The sequence below is a fragment of the Rhinatrema bivittatum genome, chromosome 1 (genome assembly GCF_901001135.1).
Source record: "Rhinatrema bivittatum chromosome 1, aRhiBiv1.1, whole genome shotgun sequence".
NCBI lineage: Eukaryota > Metazoa > Chordata > Amphibia > Gymnophiona > Rhinatrematidae > Rhinatrema > Rhinatrema bivittatum.
Genome location: NC_042615.1, coordinates 698988183 through 699012967, shown reverse-complemented (window position 1 = coordinate 699012967; position 24785 = coordinate 698988183). Strand labels below are relative to the sequence as shown.

General features: G+C 42.6%; 1 protein-coding gene across 1 annotated transcript in view; it reads right to left on the bottom strand.

The window, feature by feature from the left end:
• The window catches only part of CMYA5 (cardiomyopathy associated 5), a 165266-nt gene that overhangs the window by 37868 nt on the left and 102613 nt on the right, over positions 1–24785 (bottom strand). Inside the window, 3 exon segments of the mRNA XM_029575603.1 lie at positions 167–314; positions 13023–13169; positions 23969–24118. Of these exon segments, the coding sequence (XP_029431463.1) occupies positions 167–314; positions 13023–13169; positions 23969–24118 (445 nt within the window).

The window sequence follows — 24785 nt, the reverse complement described above, 5'->3', positions numbered from 1 at the left end:
TTTCCAAGGAAGCAGGGCTTGGAGTCTTTCCTGGGTATGCTGCTCTTGGTAGTTCATATCACTAGCATATAAATTATTTTCTTTCTCACGTTGCCCAAGACTGAAAAAACACCCACCCTTTAAATAATTTGCATCCCGGAAATTTCTCCTCAGTTGCTAGACTGACCTGAGACCTTCTCCTTCAGGCGAATACTGTCGGCAGTACTCGAGCGTAAAAGATTCCAGAGCCTCCTGGTTTGCGGTGCTCCATCGGATGATGGCAGTGTCCCAACACACAGTGCACTCTTCTGCCTTAATTAGGGGCATGGATGGAGCTGCGGAGACAGAATCATGTTAAGCCTCTGCTCGGAAATGTCAAATCGGATAAAATATCTACGCTGGGAACCGGATTATGCTGCAAATAAATAAGAGCAGTAAACTTTGGAGTCTCATAGCAATAATAAATTGCTTTAATTAGTTCAGCAAGAACATCTCTTCCTCATAAAGGGCTGGATTTAAACCTTGAGAAAAGTTATTCAGTGCTTTTTCTGCAAGATTTTGCTTGAGCATGTACTTTTAGTGCTAAAGTTTCTTCTGTGGAAAATGTAAGCCTTGGGCAAAAAGGTGCACTCTCTGAAAACTGTGCAAGCAAAATGACTTGAAGATTTCTTTGTGGGTCTTTTTTTTTCTTTTGCACTAAAGCATATTCATTTTAAGGAGGATCTACACAGGGCTGAACTGATGGAGTGCTGAGCACTGCCACGGGGGAGACCAGGGTTCTGCTGCTTCTCCCCAGGCCCACTGGGCCGAGGACGCTGTGGAGGGACTCCTAGCTTCCACAAATTGCTCAACGCCTACAAGTCAAGCTCATGGTACACTTACCGGCGCAGATTTTACTATCTACGCACGGGCGTAGATTTGTTTGCGCAACCCGGCGCGAACAAATCTACGCCCGATTTTATAACACGCGTGCGCTGCCGAGCGGCCTCGGAGGGAATTTTCCTACTTCCTCCCCTCACCTTCCCCTCCCTTCCCCTAACCCATCCCCAGCCCTACCTAAATCCCTCCCCACCTTTATTTGAGAATTTACGCCTGCTTCTGGGCAGGTGTAATTTGCACGCGCCAGCTGGCTGCTGGCGTGCGGTCCCTCGGCACGGCGGCTGTTCCGGAGGCCTCAGCCCCACCCCCGGGCTGGCACCCCGCCCCTGGACCTACCACCCGGAATGCCCCTTTTTCGAAACCCTGGGACATATGCGTGTCCCGGGGCTTGCGCGCGCTGCCGAGCCTATGCAAGATAGGCTCGGCATATGCAGGGGCAGGTTGGGGCAGCTTTTCGGGGGTTACACGCATATGTTATGCTCGTAACCCTTTGAAAATCTGCCCCACCAGGTACTGGGAGATAGGGCTGTAAGGAAAAATGCAGGGGGAATACTCTGTCTTTTCAGGTCCTCAAATACAGTTCAACTCCATCTTCCCTTTCTATGGTCATCATCATCCCAGTTCCCCGCCCAAATTTCTATCCATCTTTCGCTCATTCCTTTCTTCTCTCAATCACTCATTCAGTTCCCTACTTCCTTTCATCATCTCGCCCTGTACCCTTCATTTTCCCATCTACATTTACTCTTATTTACATTAATATCTTGTCAGTTTTGGAAAAGAAAAAAGCTCACAGCAGTTTTTGACATATTAAAACACAAATGGTAAATATTAGCCATTTCTCGCTACATCTACCCATTCATCACTCTCTTTCTCCCTTCACTGTCCTTTGACATCTCTCTCCTTCCAGGTTCCTCTTACATTTTCCCCAGTTCTTCTCTCTACCAAGTTACTCTTTCCTCCCTACCTCTCAGGAAATGTTTATTTATTTACAAAGAAGGTGGTGGATGCTTGGAACAGCCTCCTTGTGGAGGTGGGGGAGATAAGGACAGTATCTGTTTTCAGGATAGCATGGGATAAGCACAGGGGACCTCTGAGAGAGAGTGGTAGGGACTGTAAAGTCGAGTGGTTGCTATGGATGGCCGCATTAGAAAGGCTGTATGGTCTTTTTCTGCTGTCACATTTCTCTGATTCTTCTCTTCCCATCATCTCTTCTCCACTAGTTTTTTTCTCTCACTCTCCATCTCACCGTTCTTTCCCGGTTCCTCTTTTCCCTCTCCCTTTTTTCATATTTCTCTCTCCCACTGCTGCTTTTCAGGTTCCATTTTTCCATCCCTTCCTTTCCCCCATGCTCCGTTGCCATCGTGGAAGTCAAAGCAACAGTGACTGTGTGTGCGCTTGGCCGTGCAGTGCCGGGACAGGGTGTGCTGTGCATTCTGGTCCTCGTGGCTGGTTCTCCTTTTTCTCCCTTCTAATCTCTCCTGCATGCTTCCTTTTTAATCGGGACGTGTGTGAGAGAGGAGCAGCTGCAGGGATCATGAGCACACAGTTCATTCTGTCCCCCACCTGTTTGTCTGTGTGCAGTCACTGCTGCTCTGCTGCTCTGGTTTTAGCGGCAAGAAGTGGGAGATACACGGGAGTGGATTTTATTTACCATTCTAATGAATTCACCCATCAGGATACAGCTAGTTCTTCTCCTCTTTTGCAAATGTAGTGTGACAGAGAAAAATCCTGGTATGGGCACTGCTAGATGAAACCACAGAACTATTGAGTTGTGGTCACCTTGAGCTCCATATTCAAAAGCATTTAGCCATCTAACTCGGGGGTTAGCCAGCTAAATGAATATTTGGGTATGTATCCAGCTAAATTCTAGCTGGCTAATGAGTTAGGAAGCTAGAATTTAGCTGGATAATTTAGGGGCGTAACTGGGAGGAGTTGAGTTAGCCGGCTCAGTTAAGTGGCTAATTCAGATATTCAGAGTTAGCCAGATGACTTAGGCGAGGATTTATCAAAATGCACTAAATATCGCTTGCGATAGGAAAAGGGGTGTGTTTTATGGTAATAGGCAGTGACCATGTTTAAGGAGAAAGAGAGAGACTTATCGCACGCACTACAGCTAGGTTGAGAGAACATTGCACAAATCTCATCTTTGGGTGAGTTTCCTCACTCCAAAGGTCATCAAATCTTCACAAGAGAGCACTGTTCTGTTCGTACGTCTCACTTTGAATGTCAAAGTGGCCCCTAACCCCTATACTAATACCTAAACCTCACCTCGAGTTACTAGGTGGGCTTCCCATAGAGATATAAATACCTATCTAGGGAGAGGGCATTATGGCTAGTCTTTCTCTCTCCCCTGACCCCCCCCACTAATCCATACTCTCACATATTCTCCTCCCCCAACCTTCTTCAGGGGTGACCCAAGCACTCTCCCCTTCCACCTATTCCAACCTCAGCATTCCCCTGCTTCTTACAGCAGCATTTTCCTTCCCCCTCCCCTCACCCTAAATAAATTACTCACAGCTCCTGACTTATGCTCTGGGATGTCTCTTTCACTTTCCCTCACTGCCCTCAGCTGAAGCCTCATGCTTGGGATCACAGGGGCTGATGTAATAAAACCTGTGCTAAAACTGAAGCTAATTTTAGCACGGGTTTTACTTAAAGTACCCATTAAAACAGGGTTCCTGCAGGATGCGGTAAGCTAAGAGGATGCAAATGAAGCAGGAGTAAAAAAAAAAAAAAAGCACGTTAAATGAACGTAACCCTTTTCTTTCAGAGGGACATTTCTTCCAGGGGTACACAAAAGACTCTGTCTCGGGGCTGTCTCTCCTGCCACTCAACCCCTCCTGATGCTGGTACCCCAGGGGTGAATCCTTTCTATGGGGGGGAACTGGAGTTTCTGGCTCAGGTGGTGAGATGAATCCCTTTGGCAGTGTGCAGGTGTGGTGCTGATGATTTACTGGGATAGATAATGCAGGACACAGGTCCAGGTGTTCAAATAATAACCTTTACTGATCTCTTCAAAAGGATAATCAATGTCCCATTTCGACAAATAATATTACAGAGGAGTGTCCTGTTCTTGCTGTGTAAGTGTTGGCAATTCAGGTTCCTTGGGGCCTCTAACTCTCCTGAACTGAGAGTGTCAGCGACCCATGTTCTTGGAAAAATCCTGCACAATGAGGGAGATCCCCTTAGAGGTTTGCACAGTCCTACCTGAGTTTCAGTAGACTACAAACTTCCCAGCCTGTGCATGTATTCCCAGGGGAAGATCCTGTGGAAGGTCTTCAAGATTGTTCTTCTGTTGCCTGTCTCCTTTACGTGACCCCTCAGAGGGAGAGGCCTAGGATGGAACTTCGGGCCTGTGCGAATGCAGCTTCAGCCCCAAAAGGAGGAGGGGTGGCAACCAAAACCTTGCCCAAAATCTGGATCAAAGTTTCTTAAATCACAACCTTCCAATCTGAAGCAAAGTCTCTGTAACTCTCAGAGAGTGCCATGCAGGGATTCCCCTTAGAAAAAAAACCCCTCACCTATTGAGGGACATAGGGCTCACTTAGGGGGTCATTTTCAAAGGCTTATCGCGTGTGAAAAGGCCCTTTTTGCGTGCGATAGCATGCTGGGGCGGAGTCGGGGCGGCGAGGAGGCGGACTTGGTGTCTTCGCTGGCGGCGATAAGGTTAGTAACGTTATTGTCGCCAGTAGCGCGCCCAATAGCGCCACCTTTCAAGGTGGCGCTATTGGGTGCGAAAGCCAGCAGCAAAAACACCGTGGTGTGCGAAGGCTGCCGGCTTTCGCAGGCCCCCCCCCCCATTTTCGCTGGATTCACTATTCTGCGATAGAATAGTGAATCCAGGCCTTAGGCAGGAGCTAAAAACCGAGCTCCTTTCTCTTCAAGAGCTAAATCAAAAATCATGCCTACATCTCTCTCAACCCCTAGTTATTTAGTTATTAACAGGGTCCACCCACTCAGGCTGCCTGGAGGAGGAGCTGAAAGTGGTATTCCTTGTAGATGATTCGTGGGCGACTGGGGGCTTCTAGTGACCATTCTGTGGGAGTGCCACATATCAAAATGGACTAAAATGTGATACATCCTGAAAAATTCACATTAATGCAGAAAGGTGCTTTAAAAAAAAGTGTAAGGAGGTAAGTGCTTGAAGTTAGAAGGAGCGACATTCTCCTCTTCCTAGGAAGCCTGGATTGAAGCAAGGAGGGGAGGTGCCACCGGGGGGAGCGAGAAAGGAAGATTACTGCCAGCGCTGCTAATGCTTTAACCCCTGTTCTCTCGTGGTGATTCCATGAGGAGTAAGACATTCCGTGGGAAGGGCAAGATTTTGCGACCTTTCCTGCAGCATCGTGGGAGACCGGGGGCCCTGCATATGACATTTATACCGAGGATCAGCATCTTCTACTGCACCAACTCCAAAGATGCAAGAGTTTTAAACATTATATTTGCTGTCCAAAATAATGTCTCTATTGCAACAAACCCTCCCTTCTTATCCCAATGATATGAGAGGGTGACAGATCTTGCTCCTCTTCTAACATCTGCAGCTTCTCACTCCCCTCCTTATATCTGCCTTCTCCCCAATGTTGGCTTCATGCCAGCCCACTGTTAAATGTTTTGTGGGCTCTACCACAGAACTAGTGGGAGACTGTCTATATCCCCTTTCCCCAGTCTTCATGATACTATCTCAATCTCTGCTTGATATTATCAGTTCTTGAAGAAATGCAGAGGAAAGCCAAATGGATGAAATCCATGTTTTACACAGACTCACTGTTACATGCAGTGACTGGAGAGGAGAGTACAGGTATGCAATTAATTTCAGTTCAAAACCTGAACCAGGCAAATTTCAGTCTGGTTCAAATTCAATGTAATTTTTGGATTTTCTCCAATTGTGCTGGAAAATATTTTTTTTTATTTTGACCAGCAGATTTGAGGGAAAACTCCAAAGAAATATTTTAAAAATTCTAAAACAGAACTATTTGATTCAAAAAAAAAAAAAAAAAAAGCCAAAAGTAGATTTGTTATTTCAATGAAATTTGCTTCAGATTCTTTGAAAAATGGAACCCCTCTACAAAAAAAAATTGCTTCAAAAATGTTAATTGAAACAACTGTGGAATTGTTTGAATAATCTATTTTGAAAAAATATAGAGACTTTTAGCACCTTACAGACGATTGAGGCATGAGCTTTCAAGGACAAGAGTCTATTCAATAAATCTGTTAATCTATAAGGTGCCACCAGCCTCTCTAATGTTTTAGCTACTATAGACTGACATGTCTACCCTTCTGGAACTATTTAAAAGAAGTCTGCTAACCTGCAGAGACAAGGTTAGGTCACACTGGGACAGTGTTGCCAGATGGGCGGTTTTCATGCCCAACTGGGCTTCTTTTTAAGGAGCGGCGGTGGGAAATTTTGGGCTTTTTTTCAGTTGCAGAATTTTGGGCTAATTTGTTTTTGCTTGTGCGGTTTCTTGGGCGTCTTGCCGAAGGGGTGTAAAGTGGGCGGGGCACTGACATCGCACTTCCTCCCCCTGGCTCACTTAACCCCTGCGGCAGAGAAGACAGCGGAGGCTGGCGCCTGGTGAGGTTGAAACAACTGGGGAAGCAAAGGGGATGAGTCAGTTAAATTTGGAGCTCGCCCTTAAACGCAATGAATATTTCTTCATTATTTCCCGCCGAAAAAATGGGAGTTTTATAGTCCTTACCCTCTGGATGTCTCCAGAGGGGTAATGATGTATCTGTTCTCTGTAAATGACCTTCAGGTGTTAAGCGCAGGAAGGCGGCAGATCCCTTTTTTGAGGCATCCTGAGAGTGTCATGCATTTTATAAGAATCGGTGTTAATGTAAATGGCCACGGTATTGCACTGTTCCCTTTAACACTGTGGGAGACTATTTAAATCTCTGAGACATCTGTTTTAAAAAGGTTTAGGTAATGCACAATGAGTCAAAATACCAATTACATACAAGGGCCATTCAGATGATAGTATTAAGCTAAAAAAAAAAACCCCTGTTTCATAAAAAATAAATTATACCTAGCTGTGTCCAAATTAAGTAAAGGCAGAGGTCCTTGATCTGATCAGTTTAAAATTCTTTAAATGATGGGATTCTCCTGTGAGTATCTCCCACAGACCTTTAACAGTGCTTCAAGGTATACAGTTTGACCTTCCAGTAAATAAACGAGGCCGGGGGACTGGCAGTGACACTGAACATGACAATCTCGATTTTTAAGATTTTCTAGCATTATTTATAAACATTTTTATATACATTTTTATTTTTGTCAATTTGCATGCAAATGCAGGAATTTGAATACAACCTTGCATAATAAAAATTATTTTTGCAACTTTTGAGATCTGGGCTAGATGTTGTGATTGGTTGGGCTCTAAACATTTTTGGCTTCTGGCAACACTTCACTGGGAGCTTTCTTGCTTCTTTCTTGGCAGTGCTCTAAACCCCTGCATCACTAAAACACCCCATTTTCCCCTAATCAGCTACTTAAGTAGCTTCAGCAGAGCTTAGAAGGCAGGAAACAAGAAAATAATTTTCTAATTAAAATTTCCATGCTTCTTGGAAGAATATACAATTCCCCTTTGTGCCCATGAACATAATTCTTCAATAATGCTAATTTAAGTTATTCAACTGAAAATGGATCTGCTTTCTAAAATCTATAAAGATCATCTAATAAATCACAACAAAAACTGGGTTGGCAACCCTCCAGGATTGTTCTGCAAACTCCATAAATTGAAGATTAATCTCAATGACACTAAGAGGGTAAGGTGGATCTACAGATCTCTCCCTTCTCTTATAGTATGGGAATGTGATACACTTGCAATGTGTTTATCTGTTATTCTTGGCTCTTGATAAAAAACAGGAAGGGATAAAATTGATTTTAAAAAAATGTACGTTTTGCTGTTTGCAGATACCATTGAAGTGCATAAGAAACCCTGTACTTTGAAGGTATATATTTATTGACTTGTGTTTCTCAATAAACAGTTTAAACAAACAGTCTGAAGCAATTTGGCGTCTGTTTTCCTAACCTGGGCACAGCCACGGGTCTGGAAAATGGAGGCTCGTTAATTGAGCATCCCTTTTCCTAACCCAACCACTGGCACACTTTTTTTTTTTTTTTAATTCTCCTATTTAGGTTCCTCCGACTTAAAATCGCAACAATATTGTCTGAGGAACCAAAAAAAGGAACAGAAAAGCAGTATTTTCTGCTTTTCTGTAATTTTTTGGGGCTCCTCAAGAATTAACACCTGCTCCGGCAGGCATTAATTTTGTGGATTAAAATGTGCGTTTCGGGCGCACATTTTCTTTTGAATCAGGGGGGAAATAGGTAACAGCCTCATCAGCATGAATTTACATGTGATGAGTGCTATTACCTGCGTACTCGAATGGGTGTGCCTTTTGGATGTGCTAACCCCCATTTTGCATCAAGGGTTATGGACATGTGTCCAAAATGTGCATCAATTGCTTGTTGAATCGTGTGCTGTGGACAGTGCCTGAAAAGGCATTTCATGTGTAAAACAGTGCTTAATCTGTCTACCCAATACACAGGTAAATTTCCATGCGTATGTCATGTATCCACTGCACAAGTTTACCCGGATTGAGTGGAGGCGATCCTGGGGGTTAGCATTTACATGCATAGGGGCAGATTTTCAAAGGGTTACGTGCACCGGGCCTATGTTCAAAAGGCCCGGCAGCACGCATAAAGCCCCGGGACGCGTGTAAGTCCCGGGGCTTGAAAAAATGGGCAGTCCGGGGGCGGGGCATCAGCTTCTCATTAATTTTATACATTACTGAAGACTAGAATACAAGCAGTGGTTGCAATGTTAAGTTCTTCCAGAGCCAGGACACTTAGTTACAGGTGACCCTGGGGCAGAAACAGAAGAAGAAAGAGCTGTGTTGGACCGGTGGCTTAGATGGCAAGTGCTATGTAGTACCATATGAAAGGACCCTGTTTTGATCCACAAGTCGAGTCTTCTGCTTCCCAGGTTGGCCAGGGCTGCAAATCCTGTGAAAGCAGCATTCACAGCCCCCAACAAGGCATATGGGGGGGGGGGGGGGGGAAGGAGTCGGAGTTATTGCTTGAAGGTAACACCTGATGGATAGGTTTCCAGGACCCATGATTTCAGAGATCCAAAGAAGCCCTGCTGCAGGGCTCCTGGCCTATGATCATCACTGCAATGAGCAGACTAAGTGTACTGGGAGTGGTGTGGGAATATAAAATGAGGGCTTATGGTACCAGATCCCAGGCTCTGATGAGCCAAGCCTGGGAACTGATACCACAAGATGAATCTGATACTCTCAGATAAATCGCAATCAGGCCAATACAGAACAGTGCACTCGGCCGAGTGCACCGTTAACCCCCATCTGGATGCCTGTTTGACGCGCTATTATTACCCCTTATACAGTATGGGGTAATAATAGCGTGAGGAAAATGCGTGTCCAACCCCCCAAAAACTAATAGCGCCCGCAACATGCAAATGCATGTTGATGAGCCTATTAGTTATTCCCGTGTCATACAGAAAGTAAAATATGTAGCCAAGCCGCACATTTTACTCTCAGAAATTAACGCCTGCCCAAAGGCAGGCGTTAATTTCGGCCGGCACCGGGAAAGTGTACAGAAAAGCAGAAAAAATTGCTTTTCTGTACACTCTCCGACTTAATATCATAGCGATATTAAGTTTAGCTTCATCAATATCATAGCGATATTAAGTCAAAGGCCCCAAAAATAAAAAAAAATTGTAAAAAAAAAAAAAAAAAATCAGCCCGCGGCTTGCGGGTTGGAAGACGGATGCTTAATTTTGCCAGTGTCCGTATTCCGAACCCTTGGCTGTCAGTGGGTTCCACAACCGATGCCGGTAAAATTAAGCGTCGGCTGTCAAACCCGCTGACAGCTGCTGCTTCTGCCAATAAGGAGGCACTAGGGACGCGCTAGTCTCCCTAGCGCCTCCTTATTACCGTGGGCCCTCATTTGAATACAAAATCACGCGCCCAGGAGAGTGGCTTGGGCGCGCGTCGGGAGAGCGGGCGCTCGCCTCAGAGCACTGGCTCTCCCGCGCATTTTACTGTATCGGCCCGAATGGAAGCCACAAGCAAAGGAGGTTAGGGTGGACCTGAAACAAATGAATGACAGAAGGGTTGCTAATGTTCACTGGTCACTCTCACTGGAGTAACCAGTGATCATCATTTCATATGGTTTAATTTAACCGCCAAGGCAGAGAGGTGTCCCATAACAGTCTAAATCCTTGATTTCCAAACTACCAATTTCTATAAAATGGGGAAGAACTGTTATCCGTGCTAGGTTCTATGCTAGACTCTCTTGGTTCTTGTTCCTGTTTTTTAATCTTTTCTAGCTGTATAGTTCCCACCTATGTGGGTGCTAGGGTACATAATGTAGCCCTTCTTCTAGTTTATGCTATGAAGGTGGGGCTCACACTCAATCTTGGGACTAAGTCTTCACAAAGACTCAACTGCCCCAGTGTTGCGCTCCGCTGCTTGCGGGCTCCAACCATGGGCAGCCTCACTCACCCTGGCCCAACGCCGCCGCAGGCCTCTCCCTTCTCTGTGGCTGAGGAGCCACCACTGATGTCGCCTGTCCCCTCTTTGTCGCAGCCTATGCCACCCCGGACTGCCGCTGCTGCTCCCTCACGGAGAAAATTCTTTTTCACTCAACGCACAATAAAGCTCTGGAATTTGTTGCCAGAGAAGGTAGTTAGTGCAGTTAGTGTAGCTGGGTTTAAAAAAGGTTTGGATAAGTTCTTGGAGGAGAAGTCCATTAATGGCTATTAATCAATTATACTTAGGGATTAGCCACTGCTATTAATTGCATCAGTAGCATGGATTCTTCTTAGTGTTTGGGTAATTGCCAGGTCCTTGTGGCCTGGTTTTTGGCCTCTGTTGGAAACAGGATGCTGGGCTTGATGGACCCTTGGTCTGTCCCAGCATGGCAATTTCTTATGTTCTTATGTTCTTATATGTTGTGATTTTAGCTCAATTCTAGAGGACTGTATATCAAAAAAACAGAAACAGAGAAATAACGGCAGAAGAAGACCAAACGGCCCATCCAGTCTGCCCAGCAAGCTTTCACACTTTTTTTTTTCTCATACTTATCTGTTACTCTTGGCCCCCATCAGCAACCCCATGGTTCCAAGTATTTAAAAAAAAAAAAAAAATACACAGCCCCTTTCTTCTCCTCTTTCCCTGGGTAATCGCATCCATCTATAAATCACTCACCTAATGATATTTAAATGTCCCAAGTCAATGCCTTAGGAGTTACAATCTAATGCTGTTCAGCCGTTTCAGGTCCAAGCATGAGATATTGTATATGTTCACTTCTGATATAACAGTATTTAAGATATCTGAATTATGAATGCATGTGAAAGATGCAGGAATGGAAAGTAGCCAGGGTGAATAATAATAATAATTAATTTAAATTCCATCTTTCGTGACACTTCCAAGCGGATTGTATTCAGGTACTGCAGACATTTCCCTGTCCCGGAGGACTTATAATATAAGTTGAAGCCTTGACACTACTGCTTACAAGTTTCAAACCTGTGCTAATTTAACCTCCTTTTTGTGCCAGTTACAATGAGTCCAATATATGTGCATGTGTTCCTCTGCATAAGTAGCAGAAAAATAAAAAGAACGAATCCCTGACCTCAGCTCCCACTCTCACTGGGGGTGCAGAAGAGCTACATAACATAATAAAACAAATTTACATAGACCAGGGACAACTTTCAGACTGTGCGCAGAAGTGTCAAGTCTGCAGGGTATTTTTACCCACAGATTTTGTGCCAGTTTTCAAAGGGAAACATTTCCCTTTGGCAGTTGACTCAGAAAACCTACGTGCACAGACGTGCATCTGCTATTTGCGTGCGTCCTTTTTCCAGCAAACTCTACTGTATGCATGTACTTTTGAAACTTCAGAAGCCTGCATGGAAGAGCTGCCTCCCCCTCGGTGGCACGTGTGACTTTGCATGCAGGTAGGGCTGGCAATTTCCAAAGACCCCACTGCCACTCAGAAAACACTGCTTTATGCATAGAAATGGCTTTGAAAATTGCCTTCCCCAAGCAATAATGTCAATGAAATATGGAATCAAAATGGGCAAAACTAAAGCTCAGCTCTCCAACTAAAACCCCAAAGACTTTATAGTAAAAAAGCCAAACAAAACCTGGAGATACCGGAGCTCCCGAAGGAGATCCCAGAGAGGCTACTCCATTTGCCTGCACTGCCACCATTGTATGCAAATAGATCTCATGCATAATCACTGTGTATATCCTGAAAACCTGACTAGCTAGTTGCATCTTGAGGACTAGATTAAGAAGCCCTGTTCTAGATGAATTCAAGTTGGCACATTCAAATTGTATTATGCATTTCTCTGATTGGCTGAGTCAGTTGGATGCAATAGAGGAATTAGGAACAACACTAATTGTATGCAAGCACAGTAATAATTTGAAGACCTAGAAGGTGCCACTGTAGCCTGCCTGGTCTGGTCTGGCACTGGTAGGCTACATATTCCTCATGTAGACTGGGTCTGTGTGGTATATTGGCAGCAGCTGGACAGCTAAGCTAGTGCAAAGCAAGAAATGTAATTGCAAGCATAATTCTTTAAGGCTAAACTGGGGAAGTTAACATTGGATATAATGATTTGTATATATCTTTGTTTGCATTATTTTAAATAAAACTGGGGCCTATTACTTCCACTATGTATGTCTCATGTCTATATTCTTTGCAAAGGAAAGTAGAAAAATTGGGTTAAGTTGCAAGCAAGGGTAGAGGTACAATCTAAGCTGGGACTGGCCTACAGTGCCCATGTTATGAATTCAACTAAAATATATTAAGCTAAATGAAAATGCACTAAACCCCATCAGTCTTTTACAAATAAAGTTCACAGCACCATATTACTAATGATATTTTCAGCATTGCTTTGTTTATTAAACTCGCTTGAATTTTGTGTGAAAATGAAAAGTATGACGTAACAATAGTTTTATTTTCTTCGGCAAACTTGGAGTAAGTTATCATTGCATTAATAAATGAGCTTCGATAAAGCTAACGTGTGATGTAATGAAGCCTCCAGGAAAAGGCCCAACCGGAGTGCGCAACCCTACCTGGCAGGCCTAAATATGAGACAGCATCTACTGCTTGATGCCCCTTAGTATTACACAGCACTTACCAGTTCTGAATATAGCCTTGTCACTGGGTAAACTGCATCCAGTATCGTTCACAGCCATAACCCAAACATTATAGCACTTGTCAGGCTCCAGGTCCTCCAAAATGCAGTAGCTTTCCTTCACCGTAACTCTGTACTCTTCTACTAATCCTAGCATAAGTAAACACAGGAAGAATGTTGCATTAGAAATATGATCATCTATTTGCATGCAGGTCTGATTATCCATGAACTTTATAACTTTCTAAATAGGATTTCGTTAGCAGCATTCTGTTTATTTGGCAAGCACAGCTGTTAAACAGCAGGAGGGGTGCACTCTGTGTATCACATGTCAGGCACAAGTTTCCATTTTACGGCACAGGTTACAGAACTGCAAAGAGAACGAGATTTCAGATAAGGCACATGGAGAACACTTTAAAGCAAGAGACCTTCACCAGCAATGGCAGCCTCACAATTTACAGGTTTCTCTTGTCTTGTGATAAACAAAACTGAATAGTTTTAAAAGAAGGTGTAACAGAGAAAACCACTCATCAGCAAGTGCTCGTGTTACTTCACATTCGTTAAATTACGCATAGGGACGGTAACTTTGAAACAGCCGGGCGAGCATGTACGCACATATACCAGCTTGCACCAAAGGACGCAGCTATAACATATGCGTGTATGTGTGCGCATGGTTTAAAATAGGCTGTACGTTCTTACACGTGCACACAATTTTATATGGACGCACACATATGCACGCAAATGCCCCCTCTACCACGTAAATGGGGGGATTTTAATAGCCACACACCGATGCAATTACCAGTTTCCCCAGTTCGTTCCCAGTTCGCCCAGGTAAAGGATAGGACTTCCTAACCCCCCCTAGTTAACTAGCCTACCTTTTACCCTGTTAGACCCAACCCTTAAAACCCTGCTAACGCAATCCATAGCAGAAGTAAAGTTATGCGGTAGGGGTCCCCAGCACGCGCTTGTGCGCGCAAATACTTACACACGGATTTGATTGAGAAACCTAGGAAAGCCCATGCCCCGCCCAGACCATGTCCACGCCCCATCCTTTTTGGTTAAAAATGCTTGTGCGCGTACCAGGAGATACGTGCGTACTCGCGTGCTTTCCAAAATACTCGTGTGTGCGCCGCGGCCCGACTTCTGCACACGTCTCCCAGCTTTGGTGCAGGTAGGGGCTGTTAAAATTTGCCTTAATAGTTTTAAGATTTGTTTAACCATAGGCAATCAGTTCTTATGGGAAATTAAGGTTTTATAGACTTCCTGTCTTCAGCATTTTTCTCTGACGATGCAGCTGTTTGATTGATGATCACAACTAAATGGATGCATCATGAATGGAAGGCATGGAGGAGCTTTCTTTAATTGCTGCAGGATTTCATATTGATCCTTTTACCTTTTTTTTTAGCTATCGGTATTAAAAAATGTTATTGTATAAACCTAATAATTATGGTTACACTTCAACCTGAAGATTAAATGAATAAATGAACTTATCACAACTACAGACTATAACTAAGAAGTTAAACGTAAAACAGAACAGTAAATAACTAACATTTGATTCCCATATGTTTAAGAACAGTTTGAACCTTTTTTGAAACTCTGTTTATCCCTTAACATTGTAACCTTCATATTTATAAACCATTATGATGGATTTATGATGATGAACTGGAATGACGGTATATAAAACCCGACAAATAAATAAATACAGCAAAATTACAAGATTATAACTTCATTTAGGCATACTCTATAAGGTCCAGAATGACATATTTAGATTGTTATCAGCTGAAATCAGGGAAGATCAAACTTTTATAATTTTAAACACTTGTTCTAGAAAATAACGGGACCCTGCTAATTAAAGGCAACACCAAGCTGATTGCCTCCAACTAAGTGGATTTTGATACAGAACTTCAGAGTCTTCCTGTTCTATTTTATTTATTTGAAAAGGTTTATAACCCACTCTCTCCCCCATTCTAGGTGGGTAACAAAATGCATGCATCATACAACACTCAAACTATGTAAGTTTTAATTTGGAAAAATACTGAAGTGTGACAGAGTCTATGATCCCCATGAAGCATACAGGCAGAAGAGATGGACATAAGTAAGTCAGGCAAATAATCCCAGGATAGATGACAAATGTCTACAAACAAAGTTCTGGAACAAAAAAAGATCAAGTTAGAGGAAAAAAAAAAAAGGCCATTTCTGGAGTGAAGCTCAGGAAGGGAGAGAAGAAGTGAGCACCACCCAAACTGATTTTGCCCCAGGAAGTCTAGAAAAGGGAAAAGCCCAAACTGGAGAGGACAAAAGAAGGAGAAGGAAGAAGAGGAGCCTGCATATGAGAAAGAGAGACAGAAGCAGAGAGGCATGTTAAATGTAGAAGCTCAGAGGAAGACGTGCAGTGAGGCCTGACCAGGAAAAGGAGACTAAGATGCAAAGCACTGACGATGCTCCAATGCTGGTCTGAAAAGGCTTAGAAAAAATTGGTGAACCTATTCACATATGGTGGCAGAGTTGGGATTTCAAAGCTTCTCTGGCCAGCAACATTTTGGAGGTAGTATAATGACAATTTGACTTAGGCCATAAAAATGAAAGTATTTAAATCAAACTGTCAAGGGGCAGCGAGCTGGAGTCAAGGAACACCCCTGCAGAAGCAAGTAAGGCCGCAGGGTTGGACTGGAACTGGTCTTCTGCCTAGCCAGGTTGAGGCCTTGGGTGCCGGGAGCCGGTAGGGCTTGTCTTCTTGAAAACATCATGGTGCCAGCACAGAGTGGGAACTGAGGTCAGGCACAGGCTGGGGGCTGAATACAGAGTACAGGCTGAGGGCTGGATATAGAGCACAGGCTGGGGGCTGGAGGACAAAGGCAAGGCCTTAAGCAAAAGGACAAAGACAAGGCCTGCAAAATAGACAAGGGACTGGCCAGTGCAAGTCAAAACAAAGACTGAACATGGTCAGAACTTGACAAGGACTGGACTAGACAGAACAGGCAATAATAAACAGGAAAATCCAAAAGGGCACAAGGCTGGCTAGGGGAACCAAGGAGACCGGAAGCCATAAGGTAAGATAGGAAAGCCCAAGAGGATACTGAGCATGGCAGGTAGGCCTGGGAAGCTGCAGAGCAGGGCCAGAAGGCCTAAAGTGCCCATAACACTTAGAGGCCACAGAACAAGGTAAGAAGCCAAGAGAGGCCACAAGGCAAGGCAAAAGGCCTGGGTAGGCCGCAAAGCAAAGTAGAATAAAGAGAAGGAGTGGCCAGGTCAGACAGCTAAGTTGACCAAATGAAAAGGCACTGAGGGACTGGACAGGCTGGATAAGTAGGACTGGGGCTGAGGCATCAGGTGATCAGGAAAGTGGTGATTTGTCCAGCTGGGAGCAGTGCTCGCTGAGGACCCCTGATGGAGGGGAGGCTATGAAACTGTAACACAAACCTTAACTATACGGCCTCCACTTTTTGGCTGTTTAGCTCAGATGATGATCCTGGAGCAGTTGCTCAATATTCTGCCCCTCCCTATCTAGAAATAGATACAGCAATAAATGGCTATCTAGCTGACCGAGGTTGTGATATTGGCAGAATATTGTACCAATGCAAAGACAGATTCTCAGATGTCTGGGGGCCCTATGCCCACAACCAGACCTATAAAGAATATTCCAAAGGAAGCAGATGCTTTTCTCACTCTCTGTTGTACTATGAACTTGAGTATCCCTGCTTCTGAGGCCTACCAAGGCTGGTGTTTCACAGTTCACACAGGAGGAAAGATGACTGGAAGATCAAATGAGAGAGTTTGGGAGGGATACTTGTTTTACTTGTAGATGGTAAGGTCCATTGGCAGCAGGATAGGATCCTCCTGGACTGTTCTTTCATGAACTCTTGTGTAGTATCGATGGAGTGCCTGGAGAAGAAATACTTCCCCAGCTATTTATACCAGTGAAGATAAGAGAAGTTGAGGCAAATGTCCTAATTGACTCAAGGAGTTACCAAACATAGTTCAGCTGACATTTGTGAAGTTAAGGCATCACGATATGTTCTGCCCATGGAAACATGAAGATCTATCCAAGCATCTCTCTGCCCATTACTGTTAGGGGACGGATTGAGTAACTCAAGGTGGGGGTGGGCCAGGGGTCTCCCAATACTCAGTCATTTTAGAGCGAGATTGGCTGCAGTTTGATAAATTTATGAGAACTTAACTCTCACTGGTCACTGTCCAATCTCAGGCAAGAGACCCAGGCCCTGACTTTGTTGAGGGAGGTATTCCCCCTTTCTCAGATCCAGGATTTTTTCATCCACAGCTGCAATCCTGCAAGTCCCAAAGGGAATGGCACCTGGCTAAACAGCCATGCCTGCAAAAAAGAGTGGAACTCCCAAAAGGAACATAAAGAGCCCTAGTCAAGCATCTTGTCAAGGATGGCTGCCTCAGGGATGATAGAAGAAGTGTCTGAAGTGAACTTATGGGTGAGATTCCTGAGCCTTAGTCAAGAACAGTGTCCATGAACAAGCAGAGGTGAGGGAAAGGAAGTGCAGGGGAAAGATGAGACTTGTTTCCCCTACTTCATTGTGCAAGAATGCCTTCCATTTCAAGTATAGCAATCTCGTCCAATGTGCTCTGTCTTCACACTATATTTTATATGTTTTCCTTATTGCTCTGCAGTCCTGTGTTCTGTTGTTGCATTGTTTAGCTTAATTTTTATGCAGGGCATATAACCTATGCTTTCATAGGTCATTAGAATAGCATTGCAATTGTTCTGAACTTCCTGTGCGGACATTGCCTGTTTTGTATTTCCGCATTCAATGTGTTTCTCCCCCTATCCATTGGTAATTTTGACCTTAGGCAGCTTGGGGTAGTTTGTTGCTTGAAGAGGTTTTTCAGTTTGATAAAGGCTTTCAGCTAAGCTTATAGTTCCTGCTGACTCTCCATCACAATTCCCTTAGGAAAATCATTGCTTCTTACATTTTCAATTCCAGCTTCAATTACAATTATATTCAACTAAAACATCCAGAGAAACTCATCACAGCGAGTCAATTCCAGAATTTGTGCAGTTATTCTTGACTCCAATTCTCTGCAGTGAGTGCGTGTTATGTTATCATTGTTATAATAAATTATTTTGAAAGTTAAGGTTACTTGATGACTCTGATCCAGATGAAGAGATGGATGACCCAGATGACACAGAAGAACAAGACAGATGATCCAAAGGATGATACAAAAAAAAACCCAGTAATGAATCCACAGGATAAGGACTTAACCTTGAAAAAAAAAAAAAGTTAGTTTTTGGTTATTTCTTGTGTCTCTGTTCATAGGAATGCATCTCCAGGTTTTTAATGGGCTACAGCAACCTTTCAGCACCTCGTGGATTTGGTTCTAATACTCCATTGGTGCTGGCAATGAAATCATTCATAGCCCAGATCAAATGGCTCACCTGAGAGAGCCAAACTCCTTCTTAGGATCCCTGAGGACAGCTGGCCTAACCATAAACTCTTCCAATTTCAAGTTAGCAGGGAAAGAGGGTAGGTATCTAGGATATATAATGGGGAATGGTCAGGTGAGAACACTTGTAGAAAAAGTACAGGCATTAGTGACTTTGCCCACCCTATGAAACATGTATCAACATTTCTAAATCTCATGGGTTTACAGGAAATTTATACTGAGATTTGGTGACCTTGTCTCCCTGATCTTTTCTACTAAGATAAACAAGTGATTTGGAGTGCAGAATCTGAAGAAGGATTCATAGCTCTGAAAGCCCATGTATGCCAAGAACCAGTACTGCATGCAGTAGGCTTCAGAAAAGATTTTGTGATACAAATTCTGTGCAGGCCAACAGTTGGTTGGCCTGCACAGAAAACCATTCACAAGAGAGCACAACTACTTAGTCATAGAAAAGGAGGGTCTGGCTTTTTTAGTGAGCAATAAAATTCCTCTGGAACTACCTACAGGGGGAAAAGCTTCACCCTTGTCAATGATCACATTTCCCTGAGGTGGTTTTATGTGATGAAGACCTTAAACACAAGCATCATGTAGTGGTACATATTGTTAAAGCCATATAACTTTAAAACCCAACATTAGTCAGAAAAGGACATGTGAATGCCAGTTTCTTAAAGGGGGAATCCAGGCTAACTCCAAATGTCCTAGTGCACATATTTCAAGACTTGTGATTGACATGCCCGAACATATAGAGATGTTACTTTTGCCCACTTCTTCTTGGGGCATTTGTTTAGTGCATGGCTCCTCCCTATCCCGGCTTACTGTCTTCAGTTTATTTGTCTTTTTTTTTTTTTTTTTAAGTTTTGTTTTCTTTACAGATTGAGATGAGAGGCCAAAGAAGAGCATTTTTCGGAGCAGATGGAAAAAGACCTTCAGTGAGGGATGTATTAATGACTCTACTGGGGTGGCAAAGATGTTTTTAAGATTTTGAAGAAAAGAAAAAGGACAAGGGTTTGATATACACTATAATGATCTCAAAGATGCTAGGATTTTGCTTATATATGAAAAACAATTCCTTCATCATCACATAATTATTATATCCTTATAGTCTGACCATCATAATAGTCATGCCCGATATGAAAACCTTAATTGCCTTTCCACTAACTCTCTGTGGTTTAAACTTAGAAATAGAATAGTATTCTATAATTTAATGAATTTTTATCTTTTACTATTTCATCTTCTGTGTATAACTGATCCTGATAGCTGGGGCTACTTCTGGCTTAAATATTGGCACCATGAAAGTAGCTGTCTCCCTTGAAGAATGGAGAAATATTAAGACCGACTTATGCCTTTTATGCTGAATATTTTACTTTTATTTTATAGGTACAGAATTCACAATATGGAATATTAATAATGAAACTAAGATAATAATTCTGTAACATCTTGGAAACCCCATGATGTAGATGTGATTATGAAACAGTCCATTTTGGGGCGACGGAACTGAAGATCCTGAGTGTTATAAAGATAAGTTGTTTTAATTGCATCACATTAAAAAAAAAACTTGTGTGGACTTTCAGACTATGACCATATGATTAATGGAAAGGCAATGAAGGTTTTCACATCAGGAGTACTTATTATAATGTCAGATCATATGGATATGATTACATGTTGATGAAGGAATTGTGTTTTGTATTTTAGCATTTCTTCCTTTTTTGTTTTCTGACATCAAATTGGTTTTTGGAGGATTTTGCTTATATCTTCTCCAAAGATCTTATGGAATTAATTCCAACAAATACATACAAAGGTCTTGGAGGTAGCATAAGAAAAATATGGTGACAAGGCTCCAATAGCAAACGTCTCATGCAACCTTAGAATTTTGTTTATAAAATGGTTGGCCAGCAATTGCTGTCCAGAATAGAAGTAGAACTGGAAAGTGAAGGTCATTAGTTCTTCTGTCTGTATTCTTCATGGGGAACATGGTCTCTGTCACACATATTGCCCTTATTTATTTATTTTGATATTTATTATCCAAAGCTCTAAGCAGAGTACAGTTAAAACAATCATAAAAACATAAAACAATCATAAGATGCATACAGATAACACATATACTCAACACAAATTAAAAATCACAATATTCAAAAGTCACTGCAGAAGATGAAAAAACAAACAACTAAGTGCCAAACCAGGACCTTATTTGGAATAGATGTTACTATCAATGCTAAACAACCTTCAACTAGCAGTCAAACGACTTCAGGCAACAGTCTTGAGTCAAAGACTTGGGAATATAGAAATGCTTGTGTTTTTTAAAAACTGATAAAGATGCCTCAGCATGTAAATTCTATGAAAGCTTATTCCACAAGGAAGGGCCCATGATAAAAATAGTTCACTCCCATGTTTCACATAAATGTGAACATAATCCCTGGGCTGATAGTCCCACAAACTACACCTCAAACATAGTCTCATACAGGTTAAATCTTCCCAAACTTTTATTTCATCTGAATATTCATGATTCTCTTAGCGGGGGAAAGAATGATCTTCTAGGCCCTCTGTACTGCTTCAAGTCAAATCCCACTTAAAGCTCCCTGTAATCAGCACTGATGATCACTCTAAAGTAAACAGCAGCAATAATCATGTTATAAGCATTGGATAGTTTCCAACTTTGCTGATAATTTTTGTAGTGGATGGAAAATTTCTTTACGGTCTTTATTATTTCAATATGTGTTGTTACAAATTTACACAGTCATTTATCAAATCGCATTAGGGCGTTATCACGGGCATTAGGGCCCTAACGCCAGTGATAATGCCATAAAGCATGCGATAAATAACGCATCGCGAGATGCGTATGCAAATTCCAAAAATGTAGTCAAAAGGGAGGAGTTTGGGCGGAGTTTATGAAAATGAGGGGTGTTACACATTGTGTGCGATAGCGTAACACATGCTATTGCATGATTTAATACCGGAAACAACTACACCTATTTTTAGGGTGTTATGCTGTGCGTTATGCCCAAAATCAAAAAACATTTTATGCTTCCCCAAAAGTACTGTTATGCAGTTAGAAAGCAGCTCTCTCCCATTAAAAAATGTCATTTATACTACCAACTGTAAAATAAAACAAAACAAAACACAACTGTAATTGTCAGGAAAGTTATATAAAATTGTACTTGAAAGAATTATCTTAGTCCACTGTAATTAAAGATCAGTTAAGGATGTATGTAGGAGTTATCTATACTGTCTCAAACATTCATTAATGTCTCTTAAATGTTATTTGTATTAGATATTAAAATACAATTACCCTATCCTCAAGCAAACATAAATGTATATAATAAATCTACTGGTTAATATATTCATGACTGGACAATGTACAGCACATATTGGGCCTGAATTAGCAAAGCCTTTGATGAACTAATCCATTGACATCTACTGGATAAATTAGTGAATAGTGGCATTGCAACATTATGCTGTAAGTATATCTGATGTGGTGGGCATTTACATTTCTATTAAACAGGCAGTCAGCTCTCTAATGTTCATTCTCGCCTTAGGTTTTCTGTCACATTTTCTGTGCATTTACACAAGGGACAGGGCAACGACATGATGTAAATCCAGGAGTAATTTTCAGAGGGTTGGGATTTATGCATGACAAGGAATACATCTGGGCTGAAGAAGTCCAAAAATAGAAATAAGATTAGGTGCAAGCAAATGGGAGACAGGGGACAAAAAGAGAAGCAGAATGCAAGATAATTTCTTTGAGCCAAGTTTGCAAATCATTTTAGCATTCTTTACAAATGTTTACATGCTTTTTTATTTCTGACCTAGAAGTTTCTATTGTTCCTTAGGGCATCCAGCTCAGTCACAACCAGGGCTGGGATCTGGCACCATGAGCCTTAATTCTCAAATAACTGGGGATTTTCCCACTATTATGTCCTTCTCCCAAGTTAGCTCAGTCCTGTCATTGCAGCGAGAGTGCTCCACTGAGTAACCCGCATCATATCTCTTCCCAGAACCTTTCCATCATGGGCCCTGAATTCAGCCTTTAAGTGTCACCTCTCTGCAATGACTGGGACTCCCTCTGCAGCATCCCCGGTGAAACATTTGGCTGATCACAGGATGGTCCACGACTGGCCTCACTCATTCCAGGCCTGCCGCAACCTCGGCCGTGGCAAAGTCGCTGCCATCACCTCCTCCAGTGCACTGGCTGCCTTCCCCTGGGCGCATGCACACAAACTCTGGCCACCCAAATAGGCCCCGCAGCGGGAAGCAGAGCTGTGGCACCTTCTGATGACATCAGCGCAGCTGGCTATTTAAACCCCAGCCATGCTCCTATTCGGCACCTATTCGGCACCTCAGCAACAGGTCCTCCTGCCGTGCGTTGATACTTTGCTCTTGCCTCGTCCTTGACTGTACCAGTCCTGCGCTCCATCTCCCATTCCAGTCCTAGTTTTCTCCTTGCCTTGCCATGCTCCTCATCCTCCTCCTTGTCCTGTCCTTACCTGCTTCCTTGTCTTGTCCTGGTCCTGTTCCTTGTCTCGCTTTGTTTAAGTCTGTGCTTGGCCTGTCTGTGTACTGGTTGTCCCAGTCCGTGTCTTTGCCGCTTTCATCCTCGTCTTCCCTGTCCTTTTCTCTCTGTCTGAGTCTTTGGTTCTTGATGCCTGCCTGGACACCGATGCCGCCTGATCTCCGCCTGCCCCAGCCATTGCTTGGACCATTTTCCTATTGTCTGCCGCCTGCCTTGACCATGGCCCTGTTTCCTGACCTCACTTGATTGCTTGCTACAGGACACTTGCTTGTCCTGCCCGCCCTAGAACCCAAGAACTCAACCTGCCGGGGAAAGGGTTGGTACAGTTTGCCTGCTAGGCTGTGCCAATCATGTCAGAGCCTAAAGGGCTCACAATCCAGGACACCCAGCAGACCTGGGAATCAGAAAGCCTGAGCAGGTCCATCCATATGGCAGAATGCAGCACTGTCACTGAGCCAGCCCTTGCATATTTTCAATAACAATTTTCCTAATGAGATAGAACGGCTGACTGGACAAAGAGTCAGTCCTGGTTTTACCCTTCTGCATGCAGAGAGATGTAGTTCTGGTTTCCCTAAGAAAAAGAGGACTATATCTCCATGGATGGAAAGCTGTAAAATGAGCCCTGGCCTAGCCTTTGACATGGAGCTACATGGTCACCATATAATGAGATTGAGCTGCTGCCTTTGATCACAAGAGTATTTAAGAAACTGGAAATGTGCAAGCTTTTGGGTTCCAAAATTTTACATTTAACAGAACCCTTGCCTATTAAGCAAAGTCTCTTCAGTTTTCATTAACTTAAGCAGCATTCACGTTGAGAAATATTAACAACTTTTTATTTGGCCTGAATATTTTCAAGAAGAGGTTATCAAAAGTCTCCATAAGGTCACGATACTTTTCTCTCTGTTAGATATAAAAATTTGTTTCAGCCTGTTTTATTTATACTTTGAACCTCTCTGGAACAAAAGGTACCAGCTGACATAGCAAAAGACCAGTGCCGTATAATCTTTATGCTCCAAGCAGATGCACTACTTACCATTTTGCTCTCTGTTTCTCTGAGGTTCCTCCAAGCAGTATACCTGGAAACAATCAACGACATCCTCTTCACTCACAGTCCAATACACTGCTATTGAGGTGCTGGTGGCAGAGTTAGATTCCTGGGCTTGTAACTTTGGGGTCTGAGGAACTGTATAAGAAAAATAGTTAAAGACTCATCTGACAGCATTTTAACTTTGACAACTCCAGTATCTTTTTATGACATAATAAAATGGCTTATATTTTTCCCCCGATCTGTGAATACGCAGCAAACATACCCTCAAGATTAAGGATAAAAATGTAACACACATTTCAGCTGGCTTTTTAAAAAGTAAAATGTATCCCAATAATAACTTTATTACTGAACAAAAGATTTTTTTCATCCAACTAGATTTGATCAAAAATTATAATGAAAAATATTTTGAATAAGTTATTATGTTACAATTGTTTCATTGTACACATTCATTATAGCATAAAAAACCCCTTTAATATAGAATCCAATGCTTTACAGAATTGATCCATCAAGTAGTACTGGAAAGTGAACTGTTTGCTGATCTGCTTCAGGATAACATCCAAGCTCAGTAATAATCTTCCTTTTAAAATATTCTAATTCTTTTAATACTTCACACATCAGGGAATAAATTAAAACTCCTATTATGTAGCAATTTCAACCATTCCATCTTTTAGTAATCACTTGATTACACTCAAGTAAATCAAATGCAAAGCAAAAGCTGGAATGGTTATGCAATAGGAGTCTTGAAGTATCTCTTGCTCTTCATATAAATTTGCAATTTTTGGGAGTGTGCCATGTTATTTCT